The sequence below is a fragment of the Heterocephalus glaber genome, unplaced genomic scaffold (genome assembly GCF_053883595.1).
Source record: "Heterocephalus glaber isolate CG9 unplaced genomic scaffold, H.glaber_assembly_v1.0 deba00000546, whole genome shotgun sequence".
NCBI classification, from domain to species: domain Eukaryota; kingdom Metazoa; phylum Chordata; class Mammalia; order Rodentia; family Bathyergidae; genus Heterocephalus; species Heterocephalus glaber.
Window position 1 is genome coordinate 33,699,219 of NW_028258147.1, and position 14,706 is coordinate 33,713,924.

General features: G+C 42.5%; 1 protein-coding gene across 1 annotated transcript in view; it reads left to right on the plus strand.

Annotated features, from left to right (window-relative positions):
* The window catches only part of LOC101698185 (protein lifeguard 1), a 28,028-nt gene extending 16,324 nt beyond the window's left edge, over window positions 1-11,704 (plus strand). Inside the window, 5 exon segments of the mRNA XM_087204484.1 lie at window positions 2,084-2,121; window positions 2,204-2,291; window positions 5,351-5,440; window positions 8,415-8,462; window positions 11,354-11,704. Coding sequence (XP_087060610.1) covers window positions 2,084-2,121; window positions 2,204-2,291; window positions 5,351-5,440; window positions 8,415-8,462; window positions 11,354-11,500 — 411 coding nt within the window. The 3' untranslated portion in view covers window positions 11,501-11,704.
* The last annotated feature ends 3,002 nt before the right edge of the window (window positions 11,705-14,706 follow it).

Below are 14,706 nucleotides of genomic sequence, written 5' to 3' on the forward strand. Positions count from 1 at the left end.
TCTACTGTGATTTATTAAATGTTATGGGGAATAGCTTCCCCCAAGGCTGGAGAAGGCTGCCTGTCTGCTGTCCAGAGCTGGGTACTTCCTTGGTTGTCAGAGAGCTGGGGAGCCTTTCTTAGCTGACATGGATCCCCTCCTTCTTGCCCAGACCAGCAAGTGCGGGGGGGTTCCCAGTTACTTCCCTGACAACACAGAGTACACTCAGGAGGGAATGGGGCCACAGCCAGATATAGGAAGGTACTGAGGAACCCTGAGCCAGAGTCAGTGGGGCAGGTCTGTTTTCTTAGAAATGTTTGAAGGGCGGGGATTTAGCTCAGTGGTTTCGCTGCCTGCTGCGCAAGCACAAGGACCCGAGTTTGATCCCCGGTACCAAAAATAAAAAAACAAACAACAAAAAAAGAAATGTTTGAATTCTTCATTTTAAAATTTGAAATGATCTTAAGGTTTACTATAAAAAGAGATGTAAGTTATTGCTGTCCAAAGAAGCTTTTATCAACTGAGGTTTTGCTCCTTTATCTCAAGGCAAATGACAGCTTAAGAAATGATATATTGAAGAATTAATTAATTGTATTTTCTAGACTCAGTGTCTCACCCATGTGTTAGAAAATATATGGGAAAAACCATTTTAGAAGAGGAGTTGAGGGAAAGCACAAGAACACACTCATTGCAGACAGCTTTTGTCCCTTGGAGTTGTGACTCTTGGAACCTGTGTTGACCAGGCAGGAAAGAGCACCTGGTAAGTTTGACTTAGACAGAATCTTCCAGCCAGGAACCATTCCAGCTTTCTTCCTGTTCCCTGTTCTCCTGTTTCTCCTAACTACACACACACACACACACACACACACACACACACACACACACACACACACACACCCTTGTGATGTGCTGAAGCAAATGAAGTAGGAGAACAGGAAAAAAAATACCTCATGAGGAAGGTTGGAAGTGAGCATATTGTTAGAATGTCATGGGCACTTGAAATAGATGCACCCTTTGTTTCCATAAGGGAGAGAAAGACAGCCTGTTTTGGTAAGTCTAACAAAGCAGAGACTCAGGTCACCCACTGGGTCTGGAAAATCCAGAACTTTCTAGTTCCAGCTCTTTTCTCACCTCTGATCCTGCTTCAGTGCAGCTGGCTGGAGAAGTTCAAAGCCAACCTCTAGTTCCAGCGCTTTGGTAAGGATGTGCCTTCCTTTCTATTCTCTGAGACTGGAGGATTCTTTCTTGGGTCTTTTCATGGACAGGCAATCCTGAGTACTTGAGTCCTTGAGTCCTCTGAGTCCTTGGATTTCCTCCAGCACAGCTCTCTGTGAGCTAAGGAACATCCCCGCCCCGTAGCCTCTGCTGGTGTCCTTACACGACAGTTTCAAGGTCCTGAGCCTGACCACGGGCCGGACAGCTCTTCTTTGTCTCACGTCTGCCCTGACTGCACACCAGCTTTCAGCCCCTGCTTTTCTCCCATGCTGTCCCCCCAAGCCATGCGGGCTCCATCTGGGTGGCAGGTGTCCTGCAATGAAGTCCTCCTGCAGCCTTTTCCCCCTCGTCGGCACCTACAGGTGCAGCTCCATTCCCTGGTGGCAACTGCCCTTCAGCCCCATCTCCTGGCACTGAAGATGTCCCATTCTCACTCAGGCCGGGGGTTTGAGGAAATATTTTATGCTCATCAGGTACTATGGAACGTGGCAGTACCCAAACCAGGGTGAAGCGTTCATAGACACAATGTATCCTGTCCTGATAAAATGTTAGGACACTGTGTGAGTGGCCTCATTTGATCAAGGATGACGTAGTCCACAAATGAACCTTTTCTACTTTCACATTTAATTCCCTGAAGATGTCAAAGTTCCTGTTGTGTTCTAATAAGGTTTTCCTAATAAAATAATTTTGTCAGTCCTAGGAAGAATGTTATGGACATGACTCATTTCCATACCCGCCATGGCTGTGTGTACTGGGGTTGGACACATTCCCACTTGGTCCCTAGACCTGTCCCGAAGGCACACACCTTACACCACCTCTTTTGGATGCTGGGTCTCAGCTTCATTCCTCGAAAAGCAAGCTTCTGATTTATTGTAAATTTTGTTTTTAGACGGTTCTTGAAGGTCTGCTGCTAGGAACTATATCGGTGTAAGTCTGATACACATTTATTTTTTATTGTGTGTGCTTTTCTTGAATGTGTATGAACAATAACTGCACTCTCTGATTTTAGTTTCAACAGTGCCGAGGAAGTGTTGTGGGCAACAGCAGCAACCACTCTGGTGACATTAGCGCTCACTATATTTGCTCTACAAACAAAAGTATGTATTATTGAGGCAGATTTTTGTCTTAAGGGTGTGTGCATATGTCCCTCTGTCCCTTCTGACCCATGTGCACACCCTGGCTGTGCTCTGCTGTCCTGCAGGGCTCTGGACCACCCCTTTGCATTTGGCTTTTTGTGGCCTTGAGTCAGTGCAAGCCCCAGTTGGAGATGAGAAAGGGAGGGAGGAGAAAGAGAGAGTCTTGCTCCCATGGCTTCCTCCACCACAGATTCCTCTTCGGCTAGCTATGGTCCTTAGAAAAATTCACTGCCTGTCTCAGTGTGCCCAACCTGACTCAGCCTTCTGGGCTCCCTGTCCTCTTCCATTTTGCCAGTGTAGACTCATTCATGCGCTTCCCCTGGAGACACTTGTACATGGTTCCCATACAAACATGTACTCCCCCAGCCACACTATTTGAGTGTGCCATCTGTTCCTTGCTGGGACCCTGCTTGACAGGGAGTTTAAATATCAGAAAGCTGTACAGTTCACCCAGCTGAAAGATGCCAAGATTGCCCAGAGAGTACCTCAGAGCTCGGGGCTGTTCCTGTTTAACTGTGACATCAGAATCTCCTGCCCATGTGCTCCCTGATATTTGGTGAGGTACTCTCAGCAGTCCTTTCTTTTTGTTCTAACCACTTTTTTTTTGGTAACTGATGGACTCATCAGCAGAAGAGAGTGAAGTTTCCAAATGTTTTGGTACATGTCTCAGGGAAGGTCTTACACTTGTGCAGAGTTTTATCATTTCCTGGTGGAAAAAGGAAGAAGGGACAGAGAAGCAGAAGGGTCTGCTAGATGGTTAAATGTTACCAATTTTATCAAAATTTAGGGATTCAACTTTAATTCATCACCAGATAATCATTTCTGCCTCAAAGCTGGTCATTTGTAAAACCCACCTATTTGTAGAGATTTGCCTCTCTGCAGTGAGTGGGGAAGGCCACAGCTGAATGCAGAAATTCATTTCACCATTTAAAATTCTCTGAAATGCCAGAGTATCTTTTAAAAAGCTTATTTGCATGGATGACTTTAAAAGGTGCAGAACTATTCAGCTAAGCATTTTTTCTGATTAAGTTGTGTGATGGAGGGTTTGCAACATTCACTCATCACAGTACACAGGCTGCAGAGAAAATGAAGCCAAAAAATGTGTCTGAATTTTCTCATGACCCCCACCTGCCCACTTGGCAGGGGAGAAATAAAATGTGCGTTTGGCTTAAATTTAATCTAATCCCATCCTTGAAACAGCTCCTTTGGGCTGGGTAATAGGATCACATGGATACACAATGCTCAGCCTCCTGATGTGCCTGCTTTTTTCATAAACATGGGGTGAGCATGTGTGAGCTTTTGGCACTGGTTCACAGGACAGCCAGGAGGCTATGCTGTGAGCCACAGATCCTGAATGAGTTCCCTGGGACCCTGGAGTCACTGCGTGCTCTGTGAATCTCTGAGGCTGAGAGCAGCCACTGGTGTGACTCAGAACCTGATGACGTTGGGTCCAGTCCAGCCTTTCAGAGCTCTGCACCTGAACTAACCTCACCCCTTCTTTCTGCCAACATGGAGCAAGCCTTAGGTTTCACTGTCATAGCCAAATTTACTGCTCTCTAGACCTGGGCTGTCCAAGACTAGCATAATGTGAGCCATACATCAAAGTCATACACTTAATTTTAAATGTGCTAAGCCAGGCATGGTGGCACATGCCTGTAATCCCAGCATGCAGGAGGCTGAGTCAGGAGGATCACTGTAAGTTTGAGGGCAACTTGGGCTATGTAGTGAGTTTAAGGCCGGCTTGAGGCCAGCTTGCTCACTCACTACAGAGTGAGACCTTGGCTCAAAAATACAATAAGATAAATTAGATAATAATTCTAAAAATAAAAAGATGATATTAAGTTTAATAGCATACTTTAACCCCATACATATTTAATGTTATTATTTCAACATGTAACAAAGATACAAATATTTTACATTCTACTTTTTATCCAAAATTCAGAATTAGTGTGTATTTTATACTTAAAACACATCTCAGTCAGGACTAGCCACATTTCAAGTGCTGTATAGTAGCTACCTGTAGCTGGCAGCCACTGTGCTGAAAACGTAGCTCTAGACAGTCTGGTGCATCAGAATCCCTGGAGGGCCTGGGCCCCAACCTGGAGTTGTGAAACATCAGGTCCAGGATGGGGCCTGCAGACTGCCTTTCCCAGGGGTGCTGACAGATGCTGCAGGTCTGAGATCTGGTGCCTGGATGACTCTCCCTGTGTGTTAAGGGGAGGCAACAGGGGAAATACAAGAAAATATCTTGGGTATCTTGGATATCATGGCCCCTATTTTGCTGCATAATACAATGTTTGTTGGCCCAGAAGATAAATATCCCTTTTCTTAAAAAAAGCCCCTAATCTTCCAAGATGATTTAGGTCACACATTTATGTAAGCAAAACCAAACATCACATGAATAAATTTTGAAATTGCAAGAGAATAATTAACAGTATTTTTGAAAGCTTAATATATATATATATATATATATTTTATTAAATATATACATATTTATGTATGTAAAGATACCCATTTAACATCTTGGTATGTTTCAGTAATCTTTTCTTTCTTTTTTTTTTTTAGTACCGAGGATTGAACTCTGGTCCTTGAGCAGTAGAACCACTGAGCTAAATCCCTGGCCCTCAGTAATGTTTTCTATGTATATGTTCTTAAAATTATGAGTCATTATGATCATACAAATTTACATCTTAATGTACTTTTTTTTAGAGGATACTTTGTATAAATACAAAAATAGAATAGCATAATAAATCTTCATACACTCATTACCCAGTTTCAAAAATTATCAACTTGTGGCTCCTACTTTTTTCCTCCTCCTGAAGCAAATTTCTGTCAGTATAGCACTTTTTATGTAGCACTTTTCAGTGGTTGGGGCTACTGAATATCTGTGGTTCTCTGAATCGGTGGGGGGAAATTGCTAGCAGTGGTCCAGTCTCTGGGGAATAAAACTCATTTCTAGACATCCTGAAGTTCCTTCTAGGTGTTGACTGATTTGCTGTGTACTGCTTATGTTTCCTCAGTGGGATTTTACCTGGCTAAATGCAATGCTGTTTGTTTTCCTCTGCGTACTTTTCATCTATGGAAATTTGATGCTCTTCGTATGATCACATGTAAGTGGATTTTCATGTCGAACCTTCAGAGAACTGCTAAAAGTATAAGTAAAGTGATGGCTGTGTTAGTCTAGGTCCTCTGAGAAGCAGACATGGAATTGGGACTAAGCATGGAAGGATTTTTTTTTTTTTTTTTTTTTTTTTTTTAGCATGGAAGGATTTTAAAAGGAGACATGTTGTTATGGCTTGTGTCTAGATGTCCCTCCAAAGCCTCATGCAGTCATAGGTGGGGCTTTTTCAGAGGTGGCTGAATCTAGAGTGGGTGATTGACTCATGGTGCAGTGCTAGGATTAAGGGTGAGTGATTACTAAATCAGTCCACTGGTTGGTTTGGCACTGCTGTAATCCCAATAGCCTGAATGCAATATAAGGGAAACAGGCTTGTCAGGTCCCTTGTTCCCTTGCTTGTTTTTGCTGTCTTCTGCCTGCCATGATCCCCTCTGCCAAACCACCCTGCCTTGGAACCAGCCAATTATGGACTGAAACCTCTACAAACTGTGAGCTAAATAAACCTTTCCCCCTTTTAACTTTGCATGTTGGGTATTTTGTCTCAGCAACGAGAGTAAAGTAACTAAGACACATGGCCATGAGAGGAAAGGGGGAGCGAGCTGGTGCAGGCTTGGGAGAGCTCTCAGACCAGGACAGCTTACCTGACCCCAACTGAAGGAAGGTTAGACCAGGGAGTATTCAGGACATGATGTGGCCTCAGTGAGGTCCCCTGCCTCCCAGGAAGGGCCCTGCTGCTTCTGGCCAATGATGGGCAAGTGCCTAAGGCCAGCTGCTATGAGTTCCACAGCCCAGCAGCTGGGATTCTTGGTCATTAACTCCCCTCCTCGTAGCTGAAGGCCTGTGAAATCCATCCTAGGGACACAGGTGTCATCGGAACATGCCATCCACAGGGGGATCCAGGGGATGAATATTGAGCTCCAAATATAGACTACACTGTCCTTCCCCAATGGGTCCTTGGGGGGACCTACTTGCAGGGATGGGCCTGGTTCCTCCTGTATGTGAGTGCTACTTGTTTGAAGAAATAGACATTTTCCAATAGCAGCCTAAAGGTTCCTTGTCCAATCCCAGGTGTTTTTGGGGTTTTTTTTTGAGACAGGGTCTTGCTAGGTAGTTTAGGCCAGCCTTGAACTCACTATGTAACCCAAGCTGGCCTTGAACTTGTGGTGATCCTTTTGCCTCAATTTCCTGAGTGCTGTGATTATGGGCATGTGTCACCAATTTTGGTTTTTTAAAAAAATTATTGAATATATTCATTGAGTTCTTACTTGATATCGGGCAGGGACCTATGTGTTTTCACATAGGCATTACATGGAACTCTCACAACATTCCTGAAAAGTACATATCTCCTCTATTTATGGGTAACAAAAGGGCCTCAGAGAAATTAAATAATTTAGATTTCCCCCAAGATAAGGGGCAGAGATGGCCCAGAGACACTAGCACCCAAGATCTTTGCTGTCATCGCACTGTCCGTGTGCTGACTCTGGAGCAGGTGTGGGGACAGGGCTTTTGGCCTACCCCTGTGGTTCCTGTCTCTGAGTGCCGCCTTTGTGGAGACCTTGTTGAAGGAAGGTCAGCTGACCTGGGGCCTGAGACCCAAGATCAATTGGGTCCAAATGCTAAACTAAAGAATTTCTTTGACAACAAATGGGCTTGTTACACTATCTTCCAACGTATAACCAAAGGTCCCGTCTAGGTTGACTTAACTTTATGATGACCACATATCTCATAGGGAGGAAGGTGGCCTCTATATTTTGGGGACAAGTGCAAAAGCATCACAAATATGTGACTTAAAAGGCCACATCTCTCTATTATTACTGGTAGTAGCAGAGATAATGGTAATAATACTAGAAACATTTACTAGGTGGATTCTATAGGTGTTTATAGTATCAATTATATGGTTAAGAGACTGTATCTCTTACTATAGACTGACTTGATTCCCAATCTAAATTTCCTTTTACAAATATCTACAACCTATAATATTACACACATGTTTAAGTGGGAGAAGACTGTGGTGGAGTCTTGTCCTAAGTTATGTCATGGTTGCCTTGGACAATTCTGAATCCTCTTGACTTCAGGTGCCAGGTGTTTCCTGACTGAGCTTATTCTGGAACTACTGCCCACCCCATAGCCCATCCCCTAGTTACTGATTCCTAATCTTATTTACCAAGAAACTTTCCTGGCTAGCAGAATGCTCTGTCCGAACCTCTCAGGAGCAGCTTTCTCCCCCTGAAGAATTCGTGCCATATTTTTCTCAGATGTTGTATACTCTTCCCTATCCTCTTTCCATGTGAGTCAAACCCTTGGGCATTTAGATTAGTCCTGTATTCTGCTCAGGGATGTTTTGGTTTCCAGGAACAGATCACACTCTGACAGGGGAGGTAAAGGCCCAGAACCTCTCTATGGTGGGAAGAACTGGGCTCCTCCAGGGTTTACTGGCTAGCTCTACTTGTGCAGTAAGAGCTCTGGCACTGGCCAATGACAATAACTTCTTCTACTTGGCTCCCTTGATCCTGAAAATTGATTTCCGACTGCCTGGCACATTTGTTGAAACCGTCACAGAGCTCAATTTCTGATCAGTCAGATTCCGCTATTTTCTACCTCTCATCACATCCTCCAGCTAGGGCGCGTGAGGTCACTGTACTTCCAAGGATGCCTGTTCCTTGACCTAAGGGAGGGCACATTCTTCAGAAAGGCTATCTAGATGGGGCAAAAAGTCCAGAGTGTCTAATAGATTCTTGCTCAATCACACCAGACGTGAAGCACTTCCACTTCATGAATAGTTTTTGGTGAGCATAATGTTAGCTTTCCTTTGGTCATTTACTGGAATTGAGTGTTCAAGAAAAGGTTAATTTCCCCACAGGTTTGACTTTCTTAATATTGGGTCCTTATTTGTCCCCAGTGACCTACATAAGCCTTTTTGTTACTCTAGATCTCCTTCTTAAGCTACAACTGTTTTCTTTCTGCAGTGGCTGAACCTATTGTATGCTGGAATCGGAGCCCTAGTGTTCTCCTTGGTAAGTCCATTTCTCCCTCCCTGATAAGGAAGGTGGGTTAGCAACCTGCAGTCAGTAATTCACTAGAAACCCTCCGGCAATGTGCTGCCTCTTAAGACCATCACCCCCAAGAAAGCTGAATGATCTTCCCAGCCCATGGAACACTGCTTTTCTTGAAAGAGTCAATATTTAAGAGAATAGAAGATTATTCATAAACCAGAAAGCTTACTACAGCAGGCTGCAGTTTCATATGTCCTATGCAGACTAGTGTCTCAATAGGACCTTCTAGGGAAATAGCACTACTGATGCATCTAGGAACCACTTTCCTTCTTTTTAGTCTCATATCTTGCTGTCATATCTTTACAGTTATTTTAAAGAATATTTTGTTTAAGAAGTAATAATGCACATCTTAAAATTCAGATGACATAGAAGATTGTAAAATGAACATAAAAATCTCCCTCTTATTGACCTTCCTCGGAAGAAACCACTGTTAGCAGTGTTAGGAATCCTTCCAGGATTTCTTTACACATATGCACCTGTTGCTCTGGCACTAAGGTATTCCTACTATATGTAATATTCTGTCTTGGCCTTTACTCTTAAGAAGTTATAGTCATCATATATTAGCAGACCTGGGTCTAACTCACTCTGTTTAAGGGCTATGGTATCCCATTTTGCACATTCATCAGGCTCTTTTAGAGTTTTTGTTGTGTATTTATTTACTTATTTGTCAGTGTTTGGGATTGAACCCAGGGCCTTGAGCATGCCAAGCACTCACCTACACTCCTATCCCCTGTGGTTTTTAAAGAAAAAAATTAATTTGAAGATTTTCAAACATACACCCAGAAATAGAGAGAATGGTATAAAAAGCCCCAGATATTACCATCAAGCATTAAAACCATCTATGTTTTGCTATACTGTATTCCTTTGTGGTGTTTTTGGAATTGTGTTGTGTCTTTTAGATGCTGGAAAAATTTATACCAAGAGATTAAGGTTAACATTTTGCTTTTCTCGTTTCAAGCATTTTAAAAGGGCCTGATTTGTTTTCTTCTTGCTTTACTGCTGTGGAGCCTTTGTGTGTTGCTGCTGCATCCCTTGTGGCCTGTTTCAGGCACAGTCTATTTCTATGCTGTATGTTAATGTTCTGTTCCGTATGCAGGCAGAGAAAAAAACTCTCTTTTTTGGTACCGGGGATCAAACTCAGGACCTTGTGCTTTAGAGGCAGGTGGTGGAACCACTGAGCTAAATCCCTGGCCCAGATAAAACTCTATTATAGACTCAGGCAGATCACTCAACATCGAGTAACAGGCAGAGGAAAGTGAATGGATGGGTGCATTTTAACTACCAGAGTTGTGAAGGGGGCAAGGCAGAGCGTACTACACTTCCAAAGGCTCCTGGCAGCAGTGCTTCCCTGTGGGTGGGCAGTCTTGGATGATGCTCATCCTTCTCTCCTACTGTCTGTCTGCTCTCAAACATGCTAACCTCTCCTGATAAGCCACATTCTTAACCACCCAGGCCACGTTTAGGAAATGATTAAGAAGAGAGAAAAGCTCTTCTTCACAGAAGTCAGGACGTAAGGGTGATGGACAGAACAAAGTGGAATGCTCCGCCCCCCAGGGACATTTTGGGTGACAAATTCCCCAACCAAAGGGTTTTTGAGGTCCCAGAAATCAGAATGGTTGCTCACCCTAGCTGTTGATCCTTCCAAAGGTGCTAGGGTGAGACCTAGGGAGAAAAGTGGGGAAGGAACTTAGGAACTCAGATGAGGCCCCTGCTTTAGCAGACTCCAGACTCATGTTTGATGTCCTTCCCCGTTGCTACTGCTGTCCTTCCTTCTCCGAGGTTCATTTTAATCTAGCCCGTCCCAACTGGGTTATTCCCACAATACATGAGAGCCCCCGAGATGAGACTGCCCAGGATGTGTTCCATAACTTTCATCCTGTTCCTTCCCTCCCATCATCCTCATTCTTATAAGACCACATGGGAATGAGGAGTCAGAGAGAGCAAATACGTGAGTCCCTGGAGATAAGTTTCACTGAAGTAGTTAATAGTCTAAAGTGGATTTCAGAAAAATCTCTCCAACCCCAAGAGTACTCTGCAATGCCACTGTTGCTTTGTCTGAGGGATTCTGCCTCACAGCACTGGAGTCTTAGTCTAGCTTCTGGATACAGGTGACCACGCCGGATTGTTTCTCTCTCTCTCTGGTGTACTCAAGCTGCCCAGGTCTGCTGGTTTTGCAATGAATGCAAGGATGAGAGAGGCCCCTCTATTTTGTTTTTTTTTTGTTTTTTATTTTGGTACCGGAGATCGAACTCGGGTCTTTGCGCTTGTGCAGCAGGTGGCGAAACCACTGAGCTAAATCCCCAGCCCTAGGCACCTCTGTTTTAATCTTGATATTTTAGGGCTGCACAGTTTTACCTACTTCAGCAGAGTTAAAGTGTTTCTTTGGGGGATTATTCAACCACATAGGAGGCCCTTCTCATTCTATTTTGGATATACAGAAATCATGACAAAGCTATCCCAAATGGCAAGATTTGCTATCAATTCAGAATTATTAATCTATGTGAATCTAAGTGGCCAGAACCATATTTATTTTGATCCTTTATTTAACAAGAACATGGACAAAAATTACAAACATAGGCATTTTATAGTTTGTCCATCTGGTCCATATCATTGACTAAAGATACAAAGGTGTTTTGAATTTGGAAAGGAAAGGGAAGCTCAGATTTGGTCCCACAGATTTTAGGAGGATGAGGAACTTCCTTTTAAAGAGTACAAACTTGAGGACTTCATGAAATTGAGGCTGTAAGAGTAACACATTCAGCCAAAAACTATTTTCTACATTTTTCTTAATGCAAAAACAAAATTTCCAGATCATTTAGATACTTACTTGATAATTCTTGTTTTTCTTCAACTACCTGGTGATGGATGTGCAGCTCATGGTAGGAGGGTACCAGTATGACATGGACCCTGAAGAGTAAGTTTTTGCTGCCCTGGGGATTTACTTGGACATCATCAACCTTTTCCTTTTCATTCTGCAACTGATTGGACAAGCACGGTAGTTATATGGCCAGTGTCAGCTTCGGATGAGAACAGAGGAAGGAGCACTTATGAATTGATATGTGGCTCAGACATGAACTTCATAATCCCTTTTATTTAAAAAAATATTAAGAACACTTTTTTCTTTCTTTACAAAAGAAACTATGCATTCAGTAGATGATAGCTGTTGTTGTAATCCTTTTAATTCCATTGTCACATAGCAAAACTTGCTGGGAATATTTCTAATTTTTATAAATTTAAAAGATGACTATCATAATTACACATTTACAAATATTTGTAAGATACCTATTGCTTCATTGAAGTTTTCCAGGTACTATAAAAACCTGTAAACATCTCTCTACATGAATAAAACTGATTACAGAAATTTAAATTTACTTCTTTTTTTCTCTCTTAGTTTGGATATTCTGTGGGAATATTCTAGCATCTGATTTTTTTTTTCCTTGTACCGGGGATCAAACTCAGGACCTTGTGTTTGCAAGGCAGGTGTGGCACCACTGAGCCAAATCCCCAGCCCTGGGATCTGATTTTTAAGAATAACACGAAGCAATAGATTCTTCCTTTCTCTTGTATTGCAGAGTCAGACTAGAGAGAATACTACTACTCCCAGATAGGACTGAGGGAGGATTAACCAAGTTAATCTACATGAAAGGCTTAGGACAGAATTAACTGCTCTTGTCCCATCATAATTGTATTGGTGTGCTTGACTCAGAGACCACCTCTTCTGATTGTCTGGGACAACTGAAGTCCTATATTTTAAATTTAAATTTAATTATTGTAAAATGTGCATAAAATATATCGTCATAACAATTTTAAGTGTTCAGTTCCTTAATGTTTAATATATGTATATTATTGTGCAACCTATCTCTAGAACTTTCATCTTGCAAAACTCATGTTCTATATCCATTAAACAAGAAGTCCCATAACATTTTGATTGAATTATATACTTATAAAATCTTATACCACCAATTTGATGATTCCCTTGAAAATCGTAGGTTGTACAGATCTATATAACTTTCCTAGAGTTTCACAGCTTCTTGGGATGATAGTTGATACAAAAAAAATTTTACTCAGATGTAAAAGCTCACATGTTCAAATCTATCCAAATGAACCCATGTCTGCCTCCCTGCTTCACGTATTTCTAATTTCAAGTTCTGGGCCAGCCAGTCTTTGGTGCTTTCCCCAGCAGGAAAAGTATGTAATGGCAGTAGTATAAACAAAGGCACCAAACAGGTCCACTCATGATGGGCTTCAGGTGGTCTGGGGAAGGAATTAGAGAGAAAAGTTTATGTAGAGGGATGGTTGCACCAGATGAAGGACTTAAATAATCCTGAAAGGCTCGGGACTTCAGACTTTATCTTGTAGGTATAAGGTTTTTAAAAATTTAATTACGTTTATTGGTACATTTTAGGCATACATAGTGATCACATTCATCATAGGGAATTTGTACTTGTACATTATATATCTTGGTTCTTATTTTTTCCCATCCCTCTTCCTTCCTTTATACCCTCCACCCCTCCTTATTTACAAAAGGTTTGTTTCCATTGGCATAAGGTTTTGATTGCTGAATTATGGTGAAGGCAGGCTTTAGGAGAGTTTTCTGGCCATAGTGGGTGGGTTAGGATAGAGGAGATATTGGGGAGAGGAAGGTAGTGTATGAGCTAACATATAGGCTTAAGACCCTAAAGGACTAGGTGCTAAATGGGGTAGAATGAGCTAATCATACATGATCAAGATAATGGACAAAAACATTGATGTCTAATTGGAGGATTTCTAGAGCTGGAGAAATTAGGGATGCCCCAGGTTTTACTATGGGCAACTGTTCCTAAAATAAGGCAATCTTAAGAAAGGGGGAAATGGTATGGAGAGTTGTGAGGCAACGTGATAAATGTAGGTTCCAGTTTTTTCAATATGTAAAAACACAGGAAATGTTAAATATGCTGAGATTTTGCAGCTGAAGTTCAGGGCTAGAGATACGGAATTGGGGACCATCACAGTTTGTAGGGAACTGAGGCTGTGAGAACAGACTCATTTGCTAGGAATAAGGGAGAAGGAAGGAGATCCCAAAGAATGAACTCTGCAAACATCCATAATTGAGAGATGGAAAGAAGAAAAAGGGTGTCAGTCATCAAAATATGAGATTGGTGAGACCATCAAATCATGGACACCAGCCAAGGCTTTCAAAGTGCTGTGCAGTGGAGCCACAGTTCATTTACAGTTATGACATTCAAGGTCCTTTAAAATACCTAAGGGTTTTAAAAAAAATTATCAAAAGGTCAAGGCACAATCACTAAGAAAGTCAGTGAACTTGACAATAACCAGATGGCTGACTCTGAGGGGCAGGGAAGAGTGAGTCCAGACCTCAGGGAAGCATAGTTGCTGCGGAATGAGGAGACAGAGACTGAGAGAGATCTGCCAGGTTCACCTGCAGGAAGAAGAGGAGCAGAAGGCCAGATAAAGGCTTTACCTTTGCATCTTGCTTTTCCAGGATAGGGAAAAAATCAAAGCAAAGAGGGATAGGTGATGGTGTTGGACATGAGAAGGGTATGACCGACAGTCACCTGTGGTAGCCTCTTTTTTGGGGGCGGGGGGCAGGAAGACATTGAACAGAGGAAGGAGGGAGGAAGGAGTTCTGTGAGCTTATCCAGGGGGGTTAGGGCTTAGAGGACACTAGAGGTTTGATCCAGCTTCCCTGGGTTGTACAAGAAAGGCAACCAGAGAGGAGTATGATAATGCCTTTCTCCTTTACCAAGAGTGCTAAAGGAAATAAGGCTGAGATTTAACTGAATTTACCAATCTCAAGTAAGACCTTTGAATGTAGGTACACACAGCACCAGACACCTGAGTTTTTGATTACCTGCTATTTCAGATTCACCCCAACTACTGTTTTCTGGTTATAGTAACTCTCAGAAGGGGACCCTATTTAGCAGTTTCATATTGTGTTTGTACTCCCTTATTACTACCAGAAAACTCCTGGAATGTGGGATCCAAATCCGAAACATGAGTTGAGTAGAAGCAATGACTTTAAAGCTACTCAGCAAAGAATCTTTGATGGCCCTCCAAAGCTCATAGATCTGAATGTCTAAGCCAACATCACTGTGTATGTAGCTGTCAAAGGCTTTGGTATCAATGTCACAGAAAATCCATTCAAGGAAGCAAATGCCACTGGAAATCTTGAGGTTTTGCATATTCTCCTGGGCCTCAAGAAAAC